This window comes from Eptatretus burgeri, chromosome 10 (genome assembly GCF_056783735.1).
Source record: "Eptatretus burgeri isolate ZD-2024b chromosome 10, Ebu_testis_v1, whole genome shotgun sequence".
NCBI classification, from domain to species: domain Eukaryota; kingdom Metazoa; phylum Chordata; class Myxini; order Myxiniformes; family Myxinidae; genus Eptatretus; species Eptatretus burgeri.
The window spans coordinates 19,428,300-19,450,299 of NC_140970.1; the positions used below are offsets into that span (position 1 = coordinate 19,428,300).

Below are 22,000 nucleotides of genomic sequence, written 5' to 3' on the forward strand. Positions count from 1 at the left end.
GTAAAACAAACAGGTTAATTGCTAAACAAAGAGATAAACAGAACCAGGGAATGGTTTAGTCAAGATATAGGAAATGATGGCAGATTGGGAGTGAAGGAAGGGAATGCAATTAATAAAGAACTAATTATGTACAGCGAGGTAAAAATGAGTCCAAAGAAACTAAGGCCCCTCACTCCAGACTCAATCACAGAAGGGAAAGGGGAAAAAAAACCGGGGGACTCAGCTCTGGTGGCAGCAGAGGGGGGAGGATGAGGGAGGATGGGCACAGAGCAGCAATAAGCAATGAGCTGTCTATGAGGAGGGATGAGGAGGTGATGGCCAGGATGACGAACAGGCAGCAGACAGACGAACAGGTTCAGCATGAAGGCAGACAAGCTGGACAATCTCTTCCACGAGCCCTCCTCAGCGACCCCAACTCTCCTTTTCCACTCGGAGACAATTCTCCCCCCAGAATTTATGATCCTCTCCATCAAATCTCCTCAGAACTCTGCAACCCCCCTCAAAACACTCCCTGCACATGCTCCAATCTCCTCAGATCTCCATCGACCCCTGCTGTCCTTTTCAGGCTCCTTTCCTTCTCTCCCTGGGAAATGCCCCGCCCCTTGGAGGCGATCTCGGGGGTTACAAAAGGCTCATCCCCTCACTCTTGACACGATCCAAGCTCTGCCCATTTCTCTTGCACCGTCTCCCGATGCCCCCTTTAGATGTTTACAAAGGGATAATACTAAAAAATTTCCTTCACCATAATCCCTAATTAATTATTAGCACACACCATCCCCTGCATGGTGCACATTTAAACAAAACAATACTTAAGCTCACGTGTCCCGACTTATTACATTGAGATGGGATAGCTACTCGTACATGTACCATGCTATTCGATGCATTTATATTGGAATGTCCCACCTCCCAGCCCCCCAACATGTCTTCCCCCCCCCGATGATTCTGTCCCATATTCCACCCGAGTGAAATCGAGTAAGGCGTACGTGTTACGGCTGTCGTGGTGCTGGGGATGCGTTATTTCAGTTATTTATGATTAATTGTGAAAGCTATTCAGCCTTGTTCTTCTTTCTCCTATTTTCTCCCTGTATTAATCTCCTGTTTTTTTTATGAGACATTGTATATTGATCGGGAGTGGGCTCCATAGCGCTTTGCAAGAATTGGTTTTCAACCCAATAGACAGGCAGATTGGGTCTGCACTTCAGTCCCTAATTGCAGAATGCCGACAAGCTCTGCTCGACTGTCCTGTCGGCGTCCCGCAGTGATCATTGTGTCTGTAGACACCAATTTGTGCTAAATGAACCCAGCGGATGTGGAGATCTTTTCTTCTTATACCTGCCTGACAGAGTGACCATTATTGAAGACAAACGACTGTTACAAAATAGATATACACTGTATAGTTTTTTTTTTGTGTTTAACGACAAACAAACAACCACGGCAGTGAAAGGTTAAGATGAAGGCTTGATAAGACAAATCACAATGGGCCGAACAGTGCTTTCAGTGACTCAGTTAGGTTAAGTTGTAATTGGAAGACAAGCACTTTTTGGTGGAATAGCGCTGGACATTCATCATAAAAATTCTGAATATCCGTTAACTCGTTAAAGACATATATTGTTCTACTAGGACTCCAATTAAATATTTAAAATTATTGTTTGTATATTTTTTATCTGAAGAGACTATGAGCAACGCAACTCTTAGCATAGATGCAGGACCAACCATGAGTGTCAACGACAGATGTTGAGGACAGCAATGGAAAAGATTCGATGACAGGGCCCACTTTAGTAGAAAAATGTATGTTCTCATAATTATCAGCTTTGGAGGGTGAACAACAGCAGCAAGGTTTGTGAAGGTTAAAACAAAACTTGTGTGGATGCGAGGAGAACAAGAGAATGTATAAATGTTTGTTTTTAATTTTTCTAGTTGCTGATGTATGAAGACAATTTGAGGAAGCATAGAACACTAGGAGAGGAAGAGACAGTGAGACACATTGGGATGTGAAATGACTGTTTGTTGGGGAGACTTGGCTCTCTGCGAAGTGACAACTTTGAGAAATGAAGGTTAAATACAACCCTGTTGACAGACTCCAGTAGTTTGAAACTTTTGGCAGTGTGATATGAGCGATATGGTTACTGAGTCATGATATCTTAACAAGCAGACAGGTGAGATATTATTGCTGTTGGGTTGTACATTTGGAACACGATTAAACCTCATCATAAAAGAACTATAATAACTAAAAAACTTTTGAAATAAAATGTATGAACATCATATGTGGTAAATGCCCAACTATTATTATGGGTTGGATATCCTCATCAATTGTATCATATTATGACAAAATAAGCAAACACATTAATGGTTAAACCAAAACACAGCAACAAAAAATATTCACAAACAAATGAACCATGCAACACACACTCAAACACATACCTCAGTGCAAACCAAATCAAATATACAATTTTCCCATAATGTGTACATTGTACCTCGTACTCGAGCTCAGCAGCTCGCTCTCCGGCCTGCTGAAGGAAGTCGGATGTCTCGTCCAGGTCAGGGCCCAGTTCCGTGAGGCTGTTGAGATGTACAAGCACATATGCCACAGGTCAAACAAATGAACAAAACAGAAGGAAAAAAACAACAAAAACAGCATTTTACAGCCATTTTTCCCTGCTGAGCAGGGGTTAGCTTTTTGCAGGCTCCATGCAATTATGGTTCCCTTCTTGAGGCGATGTTTTATGGCCGGATGCCCTTCCTGACGCCAACCCTGGTCGCCTCTTCCAAAACAACAGGGATATGGTACACCTATTCTAACCGGGGCATACACCAGGACCAGTACACTGGTACTCATTTCGCCGACCTCAGAAGGATGACAGGCTGAGACAACCCCTTGGTGTTAATTCAGTGGCAATGGAGATCGAACTCAGGACCCTAGGATCCCAAGCTAGCCACCCTAACCACTAAGCCAACAACAGGCTCAAAACATAGAAGGAAGATAAAATAAAAATGTTTCAAGACATTTTTGTGATTTGTTCTCAATCACAGCAATGTGGTCATAAAACCACAGGGTAAACACCATCAGGGTCAGGTATGGGAGCATGTGCCAAAACAGCGCATCGCTGCGTCCACTTTCCACCGGTACTCCAGGGGCCTCCGTCTGGCCATCCCCCAGGCAGATGTCAGGCCCATCCCCATCTCCTTGAGATGACGGTCAATCTGCTGCAACCACGAGGCACGTGGTCGGCCCACTGGCCTCCTCCACTCATGAGACTCCCTCGCTGAGAGAATCTGGTGAGCAGGATCAGCGTCAGGAAAACGAGCCACATGTCCATACAGCCGCAACTGACGCTCACGGACTGTGCAGGTAACAAATCTCGCCGCAATCCGATCTCTGAACCTCAGAGAGAGCTGCAATCCCAATGTCCAAACGCTTGAGCTCAGATGATAACAGAGACAGGTGATCATCCTCTCTTAGGGATAGGACATTCCAGGCACCCACCCGAAGGGACCGCCTCAGGTTAACCCAAGGAGAGCGCCGTCTGGTGGACGACACCTCAGCACCACTCCGACACACTCTCCCACAATCTGACCCAGGGATGTTACCCCGTGGTTTCCCTCCTATCATCAAAGATTGGGGGTCCCGAAGGCTTTTCCCCAATCCCGTCATCCGGTGAGCTGCCCTGCGAAGGGAAGCTGCACAGGAGGTACTCCCACGGAGTGGGTTTTCAGATTTTTTTTTGCGTTTTTGGGTTTTGCGGAATGAAGGGTTTTACGGTGGCCGGAGTGCAAATCCTGCCACCAACCTCCTAATAAAAAAGTAACCCAACTGCAGGAGGACGTCCGCAGACACAGTTGGGCACTAGATATGGATGGCCGTTGGCTCACAAGGAGCTCCTCCGCCCTTTGACAGGTTTTGTTTTTAATCCTGCTGGGTGTCCATATCCAAACACCCTCCTCACCAGAAAACCTGGTGGGGGAGATGGTTTAGTCGCCGACAACCCGACCATGGAACAGGTTAGTACAGGTTTACGTGGTACCTGTAGCAGGTCACAGATCTAACCTGACCTGACCGGACTCGGTAAACACCATAAATGAATGAAATCCGATAAAAAAATGTACCAACAACTTTGAATAGTGACCATGTAGCAAGATACCAAGACTGACAAATATGCACGTGGACTCTGCTAACTAACCTAGACTTTCCTGAATCTGATCACCCCCTCTCTGCTGTGTACACCTTTCCCCAAGCTTAGTGTCAACTCCAAATTTGGGAAGCTGACTATTAACCCCATTGTCCAAGTCATTGATGTAAATTATCATTAATATCGGTCCTTGAACAGATCCCTGAGGTACCCGACTTGTTGCATCCTCCCAGTTTCATGGTAGGGTTGTCGGCGACAAAAGCATCTCTCCCACCAGGTTTCCTGGGAAGGAGGGTGCATGATATGGATACCCAGCAGGATTAAAAACAAAACCTGTCAAAGGGTGGAGAAGCTCCTTGTGAGCCAACGGCCATCCATATCGAGTGCTCAACTGTGCCTGTGGATGTCCTCCTGCAGTTGGGTGACATTTTTTAGGATGTTGGCAGCAGGATTTGCACTCCGGCCACTGTAAAACATTTCACTCCACAAAACACAAGAAAAACGTAAAGAAAGTTAAAGACCCACTCCATGAGAGTACCTGCAGTGCAGTTGCACTCCACAGGACAGCTCACCAGATGACAGGATTGGGGCAAAGCCTTCGGGACCCCCACTCGTTGATTGGAGGAAAACCACGAGGTAACCTTCCCGGGTCAGATTGCGGTCGTGTGTGTCAGGGTGGTGCTGAGGTGTTGTCCACCAGACGGCAGTCTCCTAAGGTAACTGGAGGTGATCCCTTCGGGTGGGTGCCTGGAATATCCTATCCCGAAGAGAGGATGATCACCTGTCTCTGTTATCATCTGAGATCAAGCGTTTGAACATCGGTATTGCAGCACTCTCTGGGGTTCGGAGACCGGAGAGTGGTGAGATCATGGTGGGTGTTTACAACTATTATTGGTCTGGTCGCTGTGATGGTTACCAGGTCCAAGGAGTTGCTTTTGCTGTGTAAAATAAGTTGATTCCAATGATAATTGAGGTAACACCGGTCAACGAGCGTATTATGAGACTAAGGATTCGTTACTCCTTGGGTGTCGTTTCCCTGGTCTCTGTATATGCTCTGACCGAGTAATCTCGCCGAGAAGGACACATTCTATGTGAAGTTCGAGTCTGTGGTTGAGCAGTGACCCAGGCAAAATACTCTTCTAGTCTTGGGGGATTTCAATGCATCGACTGGAACTGATAGGGCTGGTAATGAGACATGTTGGTCCCCATGGCTCTGGAAATGTGAACTAGAATAACATTAAGTTCCTTGACTTTGCAAGAAGTCATGTTCTTAGGGTGGCTGGTTCATGGTTTCAGCGCAAACAGGCTCATCAATGGACTTGGTATTCCAACACTGGTTGTGTGGCAATGGAGATTGACCATGTGCTTATTGATGGTTGCTGGAGGATGATCCAGAACTCCAGGGTGCACTGGAGTGCTCAGTTCCTCAATACCAACCACAGGCTTTTGGCACCAACTCTGAAGTTGCAGCTTAAATCCGGGAGAATGGTACCATCCCAGCCGAGGCTGGATGTTGGCAAGCTCAAGGATGAGAGGGTGGCAGAGGAGTTTGCGAACAGGCTGGTTGGGGTTTTGGGAGGGGGTCTGGCTGTTTTGAGGAATCCTGAAGAGTTGAGGAGTGCCTTCAAGACCACCATCCTTGATGATGTCAGTGGATGTCTTGGAACTCACTGTAGGGAAAAGAAGAATTTTGTCTCTCAAGGGACACTGGATACCATTGACCAGAGTCGCAAGGCCAGGCTGGCTGGCAGAGCTGAGCTGTTCACGAAGTTGAGGCATAAAACCGTGCGTGCACTGAGGGTGAAGAAGGGGGCCGATGTGCAAGGAATCTGTGAGGGGGTAGAGCAACATCTGTGGTCAAGTGATTCTCGTCCTGCTTACAGGGGAATTCACGCATTGCATTCCTCCAAGCTTGTCTCTCATTGTAATGTAGTTATAGCAAAGGGTGGTGAGCTCTTGACAGAGGACTCCGAAATGAAGGCCCGCTGGACCGGTTAGTTTGAGCGGCTGTAACAGGCTGATCCATTAGCTGTTGAGTGGGATGTGAGGAGTGTTACAATCACTGTTGCTGACCCTCCAATCAACTGTGATCCACCTTTGTTTGTGGAAACACAGGCTGCGGTGAACCAATTGAAATGGGGTGAAGCTCTGGCATCTGTGGCATCCATGCTGAATTTCTCAAGGCTGGTGAAAATGCTGCACTCGTGTCATTGCATGCAGTTCTGAGCTCTGCCTGGTACACAGGCATCATCCCAACTAACTGGAAGAGGGCCTTCTTGTCACTCTCTGGAAAGGGAAGGGTGAACCCCAGGACTGCAACAACTACTGAGGGGTGACGCTGCTCTCAGTGCCGGGCAAGGTCTTTGCTCGGATATATAATTATTGATAGGACTCGCCACCATCTGCTTGAGCACCAGTTCCCAGAGCAGTCAGGCTTTATACCAAAGAGGTAAATGATTGACTGTATCGGGTCCTCACCAAACACAGACAAGAGTTTCGGCAGGGGCTGCTCGCAGCCTATGTTGACCTCTGCAAATCATTCAATTCAGTGAATCGGGATGCCCTCTGGAGGATTCTTGGTCTTCCTGGGGTGCCACCAAAACTGATCAATCTGATGTCTGAACTATAGAACTATAATCTGGTACTGTGAGAGTGCTGTGAGATATGGTGATACCATCTCTGACTTATTTGGAATTGTTACTGGGGTTCATCAGGGGTGTGCACTGGCCCCCACACTTTTCAGCACTTGTATGGACTTGATTCTGGGGAGGATGTCAGAGAGATGAAGCTGCGGTGCATCGTTTGGGAATGTCAAGATCTCTGACCTTGATTTTGTAAATGATGCAGTCTTCTTTGTGGATACTCTGGATATCCTTTTGTGGGCCCGCAAGGTGCTGAATGAGGAGTCGGAGCCACTGGGATTATGGGTTTCCTGGGTCAAAACTAAGATCCAGGCTTTCAATGACATCTTGGATGCTGCAATCTTGTCTGTACCAATTTCTGCTGAGAATGTTGAGGTCACGGAAAGATTCACTTACTTTGGCAGTGATATCCATGTCTCTGCTGGCTGTGAGTCAGATGTCAATAGACGTCTGGGTTGGGCCTTGGGAGTCATGGTTTCACTGGATCATGGGGTGTGGTGATGTCGGTACCTGTGCAGGACGACAAAAGTCCAAGTCTTCAGGTCATTGGTGCTTCCAGTCTTGCTCTATGGATGCGAGACTTGGACTCTGACCAAGGATCTGAGATGGAGACTTAATTTCTTTGCAACCAGGTCTCTTTGGAGAATTCTTGGCTATCACTAGAATCTGTGGCAGTTCCGGGGTTCATTGAGATTGAACCGGGGTTCATGGTTCATGGAGAGTTCTGGGGTTTATGGAGAGTTCCGGGGTTCATGGAGTTGATGGAGATTCCAAGGTTCATGCATCATTGGCTTTGTGTCCAACGAGTGGTTGCTGAGAGAGACTCAAATAAGATTTGTTACCTGCATTGTCCATGAGCATCAGCTGCAGCTGTATGAACATGTGGCTCGTTTTCCTGATGCTAATCCTGCACAGCAGATTCTCTCAATAAGGGAACCTCGTGAGTGGAGAAGGTCAATGGGCCGACCACATGACTCGTGGTTGTAGCAGGTTGATTGGCATCTCAAGGACATGGGGATGGGCCAGGCATCTGCCTGGGGTTGGCCAGATGGAGGTCCTTGGGGTACCTTTGGAAAGTGGACGCAGCGACGTGCTGCTTCTGCACATGCTTCCATAACTGACCTGAGGACATCATTATTAACACATCTTATTCCCCATATAGAGTACTTGACAATGAGCCATGTGTGCATTTTTTACATGGAGCAGTTTCAGAGATATAGAGCTGCAAAGTTTTTTGTTTTTTTTCAAGATGGAGCCTCAATGACGTGACCTATAACGTCATAATTATGACTTAAAAATCGACAGGAGGAGCCGCACCTATTTCAAATATTTTGTGTCAATCAGACTGACGGTTGCTGAGAAAATGAATTTTTAAAATGCAGATATGTACGTACGCATGTGCGTATTGCACACATATGCGACCGATCGCTTAACCTCGATTTTCGCTTCGCGAGTGCAGGGTAATAATGTCGTTCCCTCCGCCACTGAAAGTGGACGGAGGTTACCTCTGTCTGTCTGACCGTTTGTCTGTGATGAGGACGTCTCAAAAAGTTATGGACGGATTTGGATGAAACTTGCTGAACAGGTTGGGTGTGTGACAAGAACAAATGTATTCAATTTCAATGAAGATCCGGATATGGATGCAGATACGAGATTATTTTTTAATTTGTCAAGTCATTCTTCACCATTTAGAGAAAAGGCCAAAACGATATATAGTATGAAATTTCAAAAAGTTATGGACGGGCTATGAGAAAATTTGGTTGATGAGTTGGGTTAATGACAAGAACAAGCCGATTACCTTTTCGTCGAGGTCCTGAGGCAGATCAGGCATGTCAGTGGGATACAAAACATAAACTGTTCACTGTTCAGCCTGGCGGAGGTATGCGCTCCACCGAGTGCCATTCTAATTACATTTGCTACTATATTTTTCAATCCACTGGTACCTGTCTCAGGTCCAATGAGCTGTGAAGATGTTCACTAACATCATGCTAAATCTGCTCTGCTCCCTCCCTCAATACTTTGGGATGCATATTATCTGGCCCTTGGGCTATATCTCTGAGCTATCTTGCCTTATCTTTCATAACTGCTTCTTCACATCCTACATTTATACTTGGGTCTCCTCTCAATGCCCTTCCTCCCCTTCAAGACAGATTCCCTCAGATATTGATCATTTCCCTGACTGTTATTGTGTAAATGTTGAAGGAAGAAAACTATTTCACGAGAACGGCACTCGTGGAGCGCATCGTATCACCTTGTGTGTTCATTCTGAACAAAAATACCACCATTAACTGAACATGCCACGACTATCGCCCATATTCTCATATCACCAATGCACCCGATTATGTCACACATTTTCATGGCATGGGTTATGAATGTCACAAATTTTATTCTTAACTCATATCGGTTAATATATGAAATATATGAAGTTTCAGAATTTTCGGCGAAGAATTTCAATTCAACCAATTATGACTGGAATATTCCACTTCTCTGATGATGTCATTGTCATCACCATATGTACACCATGGGGAGTTGATTACGTATTCCAGGTTTCCAATTTTTTTCGTTGGGTTGTTTTGGAGGAAATGATGTCCAATTTTTTTTCCTATTATCCAATATGGCTGCCATTCAATGTGATCTATTATGTCAGAGTTAGCAATAAAATATTCTCCATGGGGATTCCCTCTACATTTGAAGTTTTGCATCGATCGGACAAATCGTTGCAGAGGAAACCATTTTAAAAGTGACAAGTCTGAAGACGACGATGGTTCACGAGCGGTATTTGACGATGTTGATTGTTTCAGAAGTCAAGGATGAGACAATGTGATAATTTTTGATCAAGTTATAAAAATGATCAACATTATGTGGTACGGGTGACAGGTTATTTGCTGCAGAATTTCGAAAACCCGGTTTCGTTCAACAACTTTCAAAATTTGACCTTTGCATAACCTTTAAAGGTCACAAAACAATGTTGTGGATATTAAAATATGGAAACAGGATATGTGCTATAGCTTATTGGAGTTAGTTCGTCGAAGAAGGTCGAAAACCCGGTTCGATTCCCACAACTTTGAAAATTTGACCTTTGTGAACTTTAAAGGTCAAAGGTCAAGGATTATGACCTTTGGTGCAAAACTTCCTCTGGAATATTCCAGGAACAATATAACATCATATAGGCTATATGGCATTTCGCACTCCTCGGATTATCCATACTTTGATGAAATCAGCGTAAAAACAAACTTGAAGGGGGCGCCATGGGCAAGGTGTTCGAGATAGAGCAAAATGGTTTCAAGACTTTAGGTGGGGAATGACCTCAAGATTATGCATAAAAAATATTGTCATCCGAGCTCTCAAAGTTTGGGCGGTTGTATGATCTGTATGCCAAAATTCGCAATTTTCGAAGTTTTTGACCTTGTGACGTTGACCTTGGGGCGAAAATGAAAAATCGGACAACGCCAAGTTTTAGATAATTCACTTTGTTATTCAAATACCGAAGAACCCATTCCATTCAGTCAATTCCCTCAGAGAAGATAGATTTTTAATCCAACTACCCCCTTAAAATGGAAATTTTTTGGGCATGGCTCCGTCCACAATGGGCGTAGCACGCCCTCATCCAGGAAAACACAACTGGACATTGATATCGAACATAAAACCAAGTTTCATCAAGATTGGATCAAAGTTCATGGAGTTATGCTCTGGACAGGCAGACACACAGAGAGGCAGACAGACAGACACAGAGACATAACGAATACAGTGGTCACTGGCTGGCGCTCATGAAACCAAAAATATATAGATGCAGATGCACGCACGTGCGCGCGCGCGCGCACGCACGCATGCACGCACGCACGCACACACACACACACACACACACACACACACACACACACACACACACACACACACACACAGTCTTGTAACCCTGGGCGAGACTAATAAGCCTGCTGTCTCACTTAAACCACAAACCAATCTCCTTGTGCTATTCTTCAATGGGCCCATACTTCTCTTAACCTGCTCTTCAGCGCTTGTGTACTTCACGAATGCCTTGCTATGATGTTTAATATTTTTGGCCATAATCTTCTCGTACTCTCTTTTGGCTTGTCTAGTTATTTTCTGCACTTCTGTTTACTCCTATACTGATAGGAGTCCGACTTCAGTCCTGTTATTTTATACCTAATAAATGCCTTCTGCTTATTGGTTCACGAAAAAATATTTCACGAAAAAAATAAGTGACCACTATATTCGTTATTGTTGTGTGTCTGTCTGTCTGTCTGTCTGTCTGTCTGTATGTCTGTATGTCTGTATGTCTGTCTGTATGTCTGTCTGTCTGTCTGTCCCGAACATAGCTCCATGGGTTTTGATCCGATACTGATAAAATTTTGGTGGGAGGTTTATATCATGATCGAGTTGTGTTTTCCTGAGAATGGGCATGGTGCGCCCATTATGGGCGGAGCCACGCCAAAAAAAACGAGTTTTTAGGGGGTAGCCGATTTCAATTTGCATCTTCTCCGAGGGGACTTGTTAAATCTGACAGGGGTTTCGGTATTTGGTTAGCCCAATGGCACCTGCGTAGCCCCACGGAGCTCCAATTTTCATTTTCGTCCCAAGGTTAAGGCCACAAGGTCACGAACTTACAAAATTGTGAATTGTTTTTAGGGGGTAGCCGATTTCAATTTGCATCTTCTCCTCGTGGGTTTGCTGAATCTGGCAGGGGTTTTGGTATTTGGTTAGCCCAATGGCACCTGCATAGCCCCACGGAGCTCGATTTTTCATTTTTGTCCCAAGATCAAGGTCAAGGTCACAAGGTCACAAACTTAGAAAATTGCGAATTTTGACAGAAAAATCCATCTTTTCCGAGGGGTTTGTCGAATCTGGCAGGGGTTTTGGTATTTGGTTAGCCCAATGGCACCTGCATAGCCCCATGGAGCTCGATTTTTCATTTTCGTCCCAAGGTCAAGGTCACAAGGTCACGAACTTAGAAAATTTTGACAAAAAAAAATCAGATGACCACCCAAACTTTGAGAGCTGGGATGACAATATTTTTTATCCATAATCTTGAGGTCATTCCCCACCTAAAGTCTTGAAACCATTTTGCTCTATCTCGAACACCTTGCCCGTGGCGCCCCCTTCAAGTTTGTTTTTACGCTGATTTCATCAAAGTATGGATAATCCGAGGAGTGCGAAATGCCATATAGCCTATATGATGTTATATTGTTCCTGGAATGTTCCAGAGGAAGTTTTGCACCAAAGGTCATAATCATTGACCTTTGACCTTTAAAGTTCACAAAGGTCAAATTTTCAAAGTTGTGGGACTCGAACCGGGTTTTCGACCTTCTTTGTCGAACTAACTCCAATAAGCTATAGCACGTATCCTGTTTCCTTATTTTAATGTCCATAACATTGTTTTGTGACCTTTAAATGTTATGCAAAGGTCAAATTTTTACAGTTGTTCAATGAAACCGGGTTTTCGACATTTTGCAGCTAATAACCCGTCACTCGTACCACATCATGTTGATCATTTTTATAACTTGGTCAAACATTATCACATTGTCTCATCCTTGACTTCTGAAACAATCTACATCGTCAAATACCGTTGGTGAACCATCGTCGTCTTCAGACTTGTCATTAATAGCATTCCTTATCTCCATGCTCAACCACCTTATTATCTTTCTGCATCTAGCCTTGCACCTCACTGGAATGTACTTACTCTGAATCCTACACATATGATCCTTCAAGGTTGCCCATTTCTCTGATGCAGATGGGCCTCTTGTGAGCGACTCCCAGTCTATGGCACTAAACTCTCTCCCCATACCCCCAAAGTTCACCATCCTGAAATGTAATAGCCTTACTCCACCATCCTGAACTCCCAACTGACATCAATATCGTCACACAACCTATATTATGGTCACTTGTCTCCAAATGCTCTCCAACCTCAACCTCCTCCACCATAAGATAATTACTTAAAAAGAGGTTGAGATGCTGCTTGTGTTATTCTTCAAACTACAGGTTGAGATATACTGCTCTCCTCATAAATTTTGTTCCAATTTTTATTCTTAGAAGAATACCAGAAAAAAAATTACATCACATTCCTTTTCTTTTCTGTCATGTACCCAGCCTCCTGGATCTTTTTTTCAAATCCTCGAGGTAAACTTTCCTCATATAATTTGCTTCAAATGTACCACAACCAAGATCTTCCTGCCATGACCTGACATAATGTCATCCAACCTTCCTTCAACATCCCTAACACTGACTCCTTTGAACCAACATAAAAATCGATGTCTGATCCTTGCTTCAGAATGAAGAATCCACATATTTAATCATTTAATCACTGACAAAAACCATCACCTTGGCCTCATTCCTACCCATCTCTACTCTACACCCTGCATGCATGCACTGCCATCCACACCTGCCACACCCCAACCAACTCCCACACCCCAGCACCCCCACTGCATCTGTTTCACCCCCACGGCCATCCTCAGCATCCCACCACACTGTCAGCAGTCTGCACCCACCATGCCTCCACTGCCATCTATACCTTCATTTCCACCCACTCACACCATTCCCCCAATGTTCGTTACTCGCACTCACAGCACCCCACCACCGCCCGCAACTGCAGCACCCCGACCCCCACCGCTGCCTGCACCCACTATGCCTCCACCACCCGTTACAGTCACCCCCCACACTGCTACCCACACTTGTAATATCCCCACCACCACCTACATCAGCTGAAAAAAAACTGCAATGTAGGTCATGAAGAAGCATCAAGGATGATGTATGCAGGGAATGGTACAGTGTACAGCATATGCTATGTTTTCACCAAACATTCAAGACAAGTGATCATCGGTTGTGTGAGAGCGACTACTTTGTGTCCTTGCAGTAATCAGTCCTGGGCATGCCAGTGAAAGTGTAGTCGAGAAGTTCTGAGCTTGGGCATCCTGGGGTATGCCAATCACTAAAGACTCCAGCATTAGACTAGATTCCATCCATCCATCCATCCATCCATTGGGCCTATACTCAATGCAGAGCGTTGGTGCTGCCGAAGCAGTCTCCTTGGCTATTGGACACAATCCTGGATGGGTTGCCACTCTGACACAGGATACCAGGAAGCTGGCACTCATTTTACCGACCTTGGGAGGATGACAGGCAGTCAACCCCACCTGGTATTAATTCAACAGCTGAGTGGGATTTGAACTCAGGATCCTAGGATCCCAAGCCCACCACCCTAACTCACCATTAAGACAACACCAGGCATATTCGACTATATTGGTGAAGGGAAATCGATACTTTTCAAAAAACATAAAACAATTTTCAGACATTTCAGCTTGAGATCTCAGAAGCTAAGTAAATGAAATCAAATTATGCCTTTTTAAGTGCCTCAGACAACAGTGGATGTGCAAGGACAAAATTAAGGCTCTGTGATCTTATAATACTGCATTATACATGTCTGTTGCAGCAAAAATATTTTTTTATAAATATAAGTAATTATTCGACAGTGGGGCAAGAGTGTAGTTCAGTGTGTAATTCAACAGTTTGGCAGTGTAGTTCAACAAGCAAGGGAATGAATGAATTGGGAAAGAAGAGAGAGAGTGGGGAGGAGACACAGTAACCTGCAAGAGAGGATTGTGTTAGGTTAGGTAGGGTTAATTCGGGTGGAAAAGGTTGTGGGTAAGAATGGGGATTGGTGGAATGAGATAGTGGTGCACTACTTGCTTGTGGCCCTGGAAAAAACAGCGTGATTGATCTTCCTCAGGCAGGAGGATCCACAAATAGAAGAAAAGAGGAGGAGATGAGTGGAGCTGTGCAGTAAGGCTGGATTTTGGGAGGTTAAGCCAGAGAGGGTTGCATAAATCATGGAGTGGCTCGGGAGGGTCAGGGGGAAAGGCCGCTGACAGAACAGAGACCGACCACCAACCTGTCTGCAAAAGACCTTATGCTTTGGCCATATTATGGGAAATGCCAATAATGGTGAGAGCTTTAGATTCCAAGGATTCCAGGAGAGGCTGATGTAATGTTGGGCCATGAGCCCAAAGGGGAAAGCAGGACTACATTGAGCAATGGGCAAAGACCTTGTCGGCTGTGAGCACTGTCAAAAATAATTTTCTTTGTAAGAAAATATTTTCTTACCGAGGAAATTATTTTTGGCAGTGTCGTTATGATTTCGATCCGTCAAGGAATAGCAGAATGATGGAGAATTCCCCATGTGTGGCTGGCTTTCGAGGCAAGCTTTGCAAGGTCTTTGGCCCAGGAGAAGTCATGGCTGATGGTGATACCAAGAAGTTAAAGAGACTGAACTTCTTCCAGTGGCTGGCCATGGTAATACACAGGTGAGTGCATTCGATGATCCTTTTGGAGCAACAGGATGAGACGATAAGATTTGGCAAGATTGAAAGACATGTTCCATTTATCAGAATAGTATCAGCAGAGAGTGATGCAGCTCTGGCATTAAATCGATTTTATATCAGCAGAGTGTACCACAGCTGCTGTGAGCTTTTCCATTGGATGGGGTACGAAACGACCAAATGTGGCATTATCCAGAAAGAAGAAGAGAGGGTTTCCAGAGAATCGGAGATGTTGGTTATGATATATAATGGAGCAAGTGTATGTGATTATGTATGCATGTGTGGATATATGTATGTATGTAGATATGCTCTTCAACCATTGGTTGGACAGCTGACCTGAAGTCACCCACACTTATTACATGAAATACTAAACTGAAAATGCCCAGAGGACCCAAAAGACCCAAATGACCCTGAGGACCCAAACGACTCTGAGGACCTAAATGACCCCGAGGGTCCAAATGACTCTGAGGACCTAAATGACCCCGAGTAACAAAAAGACCCTCAGGACCTAAACAACCCCAAAGACCCAAAAGACTGAAAAGACCCCGAAGAACCAAAAGACTGAAAAGACCCTGAAAACCTAATGGACCCCAAGGACCCAATGGACCCCAAAGACACAGAATACCCCCAATTATCCTGAAAGACATTAACTTAATAAAGACTCCTAAAGATCCTAAACACCTCAAAGACACAAAAGACCTAAAATACCTAAAAGATCTGAAAGACCTCGAAGACCAAAAAGACCAAAAAGACACTGAAGACGCAAAAGACCTAAAAGATATGAAAGACCCCAAAGATTCAAAAGACCCTGAAGAACCAAAATATCCCAAAAACCCAAAAGACTGAAAAGTTCCCGATGACCCAAAACACAGAGGACCCAAAAGACTGAGAATACCCAAAAGACCGAGAAGTCCCCGAGGACCCTGAAGACCTAAAATAGCTAAAGGACCCAGAGGACCCTTAAGACTCCAAGGACCCCAAAACCCAAAAGATCCAGAGGACCCAAAAGACCTTGAGGACCCAAAAGACCCAGGGGATCTAAATAACCCAAGACACAAAAGACCCAGAGGACCCAAAATAAAGAGGACACAAAAGACCTCAAAGACACAAAAGACCCAGCGGATCCAAAAGACCCTGAGGACCTAAAAGAACATGAGGATCCAAAATACCAAGATAACCCAAAATAACGAGAGAACCCAAAATAACCAGAGGACCCAAAATAACCAGAGGACCCAAAATAACCAGAGGACCCAAAAGACCCAACAGAACGACCTGGGACCCATGGAAATTCTACATATTGTAAAATGTGACTTCAGGTCCGTAACACCCCTGCACCCACACACAATCCCATGTCCTCAACCCCCCTCCCAACTCTGTCTTCTCTCTGCCTCCCCCCCTAACACCACACCCAAACTCTGTGCTCCCCTTCCCCTTTCTTCAAATCCTCAAACCCCCTCCCAACACAATGTCCTCAACTCCCCACCCCTCAAAATCCTCAAACCCCTCAATCCAAACTCTGTCCCCTCTATGCCCTCCTTCCCCCAAGCCAACTCTGTCATCCCTCCCCTTTCTTCTTCAAGTCCTCAACTGCCCCAAACCCCAAGTACTCAATCCCCTTCCAACCCCAACTCCTCAATTCCCCCTCCCCTCCTCCCCCATTCCCAACATCTCAATCTCCGTCTTCCAACTCCATGCACCCTCACCCCCAACTCTCTGTTCTCCCTTCCCTATTTTTTTAAATTATTTTTTAATACAATGTCGAGGCTCGTAGAAGAGCTAACACACAGAACATATAACAAGGGGAACAGGAGACAGGAGGGATGGGAGAGGGAAGCAGAAAACAGTGGGGACAAGACACATGAGATCTGTGGAAGGGAGCAGGATGGGGCAGAACACATGGGGTAAACAAAATGTACACTGCAGGGACTTTCAGGAAGGAATGCAGGGAATTTGAAGGAGGTGGGTTTGGGGTGGATTAATGGAGTTATATAAGATCATGATTTTGGATGGGGTAAGATAAAAGATTGTGGTGAACAGCAGTTTTGAAGACCTGGAGGGAAGAGTGGGATTGAAGAGAGTGTGGGAGTTTGTTCCAAGGGTGGGAAAAAAGAAGAATGAAAAAAATGAAGGTGAACAGTGATTCTTGATTTTGGTAGTTTTACTAGAAGGAGGTTTCTTCCTGTTCTTAACAAAGTTACACAAATATACACAGGGAACTTTGGTGCGTGAGAAGGCCATTTGGGCTTGTCATGCCTGCGTTGTTCCTGTCCACATATGTAAAGAACAATGTTAAAAGTAAATAAGGAAGGAACGTTAAATTCACAATCACTTCCCCCTTTCTTCCCATATCCTCACTATAATTCACAGACCTAACCTAAAGTGCTCAGAGGCCCAAAGACCACAAAGACCCAAAAGACCAGAAATACCCAAAAGACACCGAAGACCCAGAAGACCAAAAAGACAAAAAACCCCAAAAGACCCAAAAGACCCAAAATACCCCAAAAACCTAAGACCCCAAATTCCACAAAGACCCCAAAAACCGGAAAGACCCCAAAGAACTAAAAGACACAAAATGTATAAAATATGACCCAAAATACCCCAAAGACCTAAAAGACCCGAAATACCTTTAAATACCCAAAAGACCCTGAAGAGCCAAAATGCCCAAAAGACACAAAAGACCCAGAGGACACAAAAGACCCTGAAGACCCAAAATAACTAGGGTATACAAAAGACCCCGAGGACCTAAAAGACCACGAGGTCCCAAAAATACCTAGAGAATGCAAAATACCTCGAGGAACCAAAAGACCCGAAGGACCCAAAAGACACAACGGGACGATCACGGACCCACGGAAATTCTGCATAATGTAAAATGTGACTTCAGGTCCCTAACCCCCCCCCAACCCCCCATTCACACCCACACACAATCCCATGTCCTTAATGCCCCTCCCACCACACCCAAACTCTGTGCTCCCCTTCCCCTTTCTTCAAATTCTCAAACCCCTCGATCCCAAATCTGTCCATTCTCAGCCCTCCCTCCCCCAAGCCAACTCTGTAATCCCCTCCCCTCTCTTATTCAAGTCCTCAACTGCCCCAGACTCCAAGTACTCAATCTCCCATTCCAACCCTAAGTCCATTCCCCCCCCCCTTCCCAATGTCTCAATCTCCCTCTTTCAATTCCATGCACCCTCACCCCCAACTCACTGTCCTTCCCTCCACATTTCTTCCTGTTCTTAACAACATTACACAAATATACACAGGGAACTTTTGCACATGAGAAGGTCATTCGACCTATCATGCCTGCGTTGTTCCTGCTCCTGTTTGTTCAGAACAATGTTAAAAGTAAATAAAGATGGAACGTTAAATTCACAATCGCTTCCCTCTTTGTTCCCTTATCCTAACTATAATTCACGGACTGGTGTTTGTGTGTTTGTTTGTTTGTCGCACTACTCCTCCTCCAGCTGTGAGCCGATTCTATCCAGACTTGCTACATATGATCAGCATGACTCCAATTAATACATAAAGGTGTTTAGATCTTTATCGGTGGTCTTGGGGGGAGGGGGAAGGACACAATTATTCTATGCAAGTGTGTATCTTGTTGCGCCACCTACAGGTAGGGGAGGATATTACAAGTCTCCAACATTTACAGGAGAGTATTCCTGTCCCCACATTTTCTCGTGCAGTGAGGTGTTTTGAATTATAAGCAGTAGGTATGTTTTTGCTTCATGTACATATGGTAACTTCATGTTTCTTTTTCCTACACAGTGCTGTCAGTTGCCTATCCACTGCCCAAATAAATGCATCAGAAGAAGATGTTGCATGCTTGGAACAAGATCACCCAAAGGGCGGGTACTCTGCCAGTGTAGATAATGAGCAAAGGGATTAGGCTCAAGATACTGCTGTGGGACACGAGCTTCCACTAGGAGAGAACAGGAAAAGGTTTTGTTGATAGGAACACATTTTATTTCTTGCGAAATGAAAGATTTGATGCAATAATGAAAAAGATGCATCAAAAAGCTCGTATGGAGTTTGAGAAAAAGCATCCTAATGATACTGCAGGCATGTGGAGAAAGGTTTGTGGTCAGACGAGACAAAAATTGAACTTTTTTTGTCTAAATTCAAAGCATTACGTCTGACACAAGCCTAACACTGCACATCACCCATTCAACACCATCCCTACTGTCAAGCATGGTGGTGGCAGCATCATGTTATGGGGCTGCTTTTTATCTGCAGGGATTGGCAAGCTTGTCAGGATAGAAGGGACAATGGACGGTGCAAAGTACATGAGAATCCTTGATGAAAACCTGCTTGAATCAGCCATGAATCTGAAACTGAGTCAGAGATTTCCATTTCAGCAGGACAATGATCCAAAGCACAAAGCTAAAGCCACACTGGAGTGGCTGAATAAGAATAAAATAAATGATCTTGAGTGGCCCAGTTAAAGTCCTGACTTGAACACAATTGAACATTTATGGTGAGACTTGAAGTTTGCAACCCATCGATGATCCCCATCAAACTTGGCAGAACGAGAGCAATTTTCATGTGAAGAATGGGCAAATATTTCATCATCTCACTGTGCAAAGCTGGTAGAGACCAACTCAAAAAGACTCTTAGCAGTCATTGCTGAAAAAGGTGCTTCCACCAAGTACTGACCTCAGGGGCTGAATACTTTTGCAACCAATGAATTTTGATTTGTATATGTTTGTTTTCAGGTATTCCAGATGTGTAACCTCCTTCAAAATTATAACAAATATATGTATATGCACGCACACACACACACACACACACACACACACACACACACACACACACACACACACACACACACACACACACGTATGTGTATGTATGCAACAAACACTGGTGGACGAAGAAATCTCATCCAGATGAAGCCTCGGTCGATCCGTGTGAGTTTGTTTATTAATTGTACACTGTTTGAACGTGAGTTGGACCATGATTACATCTAATAATTGATTATGTGTTATTGTACCATGACTACATCTATTAATTACTTACTATTGGAATGTACCCTTTAGACACAGTGACCCTTCCAACACATTTAGACTATTTTAGACACTTTGGTGTTTCGACCTATTGAGACACTTTAGATCCATTTTGACCTTTTAGACCCCTTAACATCCTTTTAGACCTTTTATGTCCCTTTAAATCCCTCAAACCTCTTAAGACCTTTACACCACTTCGATAGTTACTTGACCCTTGTAGACCTTTGGACACATTAGGCCCTCTTTTGACACTTTAGACTCCTTAAACCCTTTAGACTCCTTTGGGCTTAGATCCTTTGGACCCCAAACTACTTTTGGAACATATCATTTCGACCCTTTTAATCCTTTAGACCTATTAGTTCCCTGGACCCTTTAAACCCCTTCAGACCCTAACTACTCTGAGAAAATACACTTTCAACCTTTAGACCCTCTAGACCTGTTAGACCCCTATAGATGCAAACCACACATCCAGTACATAAATCCAGTCCTCTTGTAAAATGCAGAATATACTTTTTTCAGCAAGTAATGCGGAAGCTCCACTTACCTGGAGGCTGGGTACACTGCTAATTAACTTTCACTAAGATCAGAGGACAATCCTCATTCAATGATGGTAAATTTCTTAAAATTCTTAGTGTAGAAATATATAGGAAAGGACATTTTGGAAACTGATTGTGCATATTCGTATTCCCCTTTTTATGTGGTCCTTGTGGATACGTACTTTCTGGGGATTTGAATATAATTTATAATGGTGAAATTATGGATCTGAGGAAAATGGGAGCTAAATATAGCGAACCAGTAACTCAACCTTGGAGCTGCATTAGGTCTTCAATTGTGGATTCTGTTTCTAATTTTATAAACAAAATGTGCACCAAGTTTAAGTTACCTGTAAACAGTTTCAATGCATGGTTTAACAGTTGTGGAAGTACTGGATAATAGGATTAAGTTTTTTTAGTAGTCGGGGCTTGCTTTCACTGGGTCGGTCTAAACCAGTGTTTAACAAGCCGAGTGTTCGTAAAGGCATTCGGGATCTCCATGATAGCTACCTAATAGCTCCAGCAGATAAGGCTGCTCATCATTTTGTTGTGGTTTGTAAAAAGTTTTATGTGGAGGTTTCATTAAGAGAGTAAGGCATTGATACGGTTACTTTCACTCGTAGAGGAAATAGCACATATAAAATGTTCCTTGTCATAAGTCACTCCAAGATATTATCTCTGAGCATCAGGAAGTTTCAGTTAATAATTTCGGTATTAAATGCAAAGAGGTAAATCTTTGTATTCCTTGGCTTTTCTGGATCCCTAAGCTTCATAAGAACCAGTACAAGTATAGGTTTATCGCGGGTGCCAGGCAGTATTTCACCAAACAGTTATTGGTTATAGTTAACTCAGGCTTACAAGTTGTTAGGGAACAGTTCAGGAAATATTGTTCAGCAATTTAGAAGAATTCTGGAATTGATACTTTCTGGAGCATTAATTCTTCCTTCGAGTTCTTAGATAGAATTAGATTCCTCAATATCAAGTCAGTTGAAGTTTTTGATTTTTCAACTTTATATACAAATTTGGATTTCATATTTGTGAGGGATTTACTCTTCAAATTAATTGACACGGTGGTTTTAAACTCTTTTAATAAGTTTTTATGTGTCAGATTTGATAGAGCATTCTTTTCTAAAAATAAATACTCAAGTTTTCATTATTTTTATAATCAGAAGTTTCAGGATACTGTTAATTTTATTTTATTTCATACTTTTGTATCTTTTTGTGGGATAATGTTTCAACAGGTTAAGGGTAATAACATGGGTAGGAATTGCAGCCCCCTCCTAGTAGACATTTTTCATATTTTCTGTGAATTTCATTTATGCAGAAACTGATGATGGAGAAAAAAATTTGTATTCACTAAAATGTTAT

At 44.0% G+C, this 22,000-nt stretch overlaps 1 protein-coding gene across 1 annotated transcript in view; it reads right to left on the reverse strand.

Moving 5' to 3' along the window:
- The window catches only part of LOC147018038 (E3 ubiquitin-protein ligase PDZRN3-like), a 53,337-nt gene extending 40,221 nt beyond the window's left edge, over positions 1–13,116 (reverse strand). The window contains exons 1-2 of the mRNA XM_085900069.1: positions 13,106–13,116; positions 2,475–2,559 (exon numbers count right to left, since the gene is read on the reverse strand). Of these exons, the coding sequence (XP_085756195.1) occupies positions 2,475–2,559; positions 13,106–13,116 (96 nt within the window). The remainder of the gene's footprint in view (positions 1–2,474; positions 2,560–13,105) is intronic.
- Between the last annotated feature and the right edge of the window lie 8,884 nt (positions 13,117–22,000).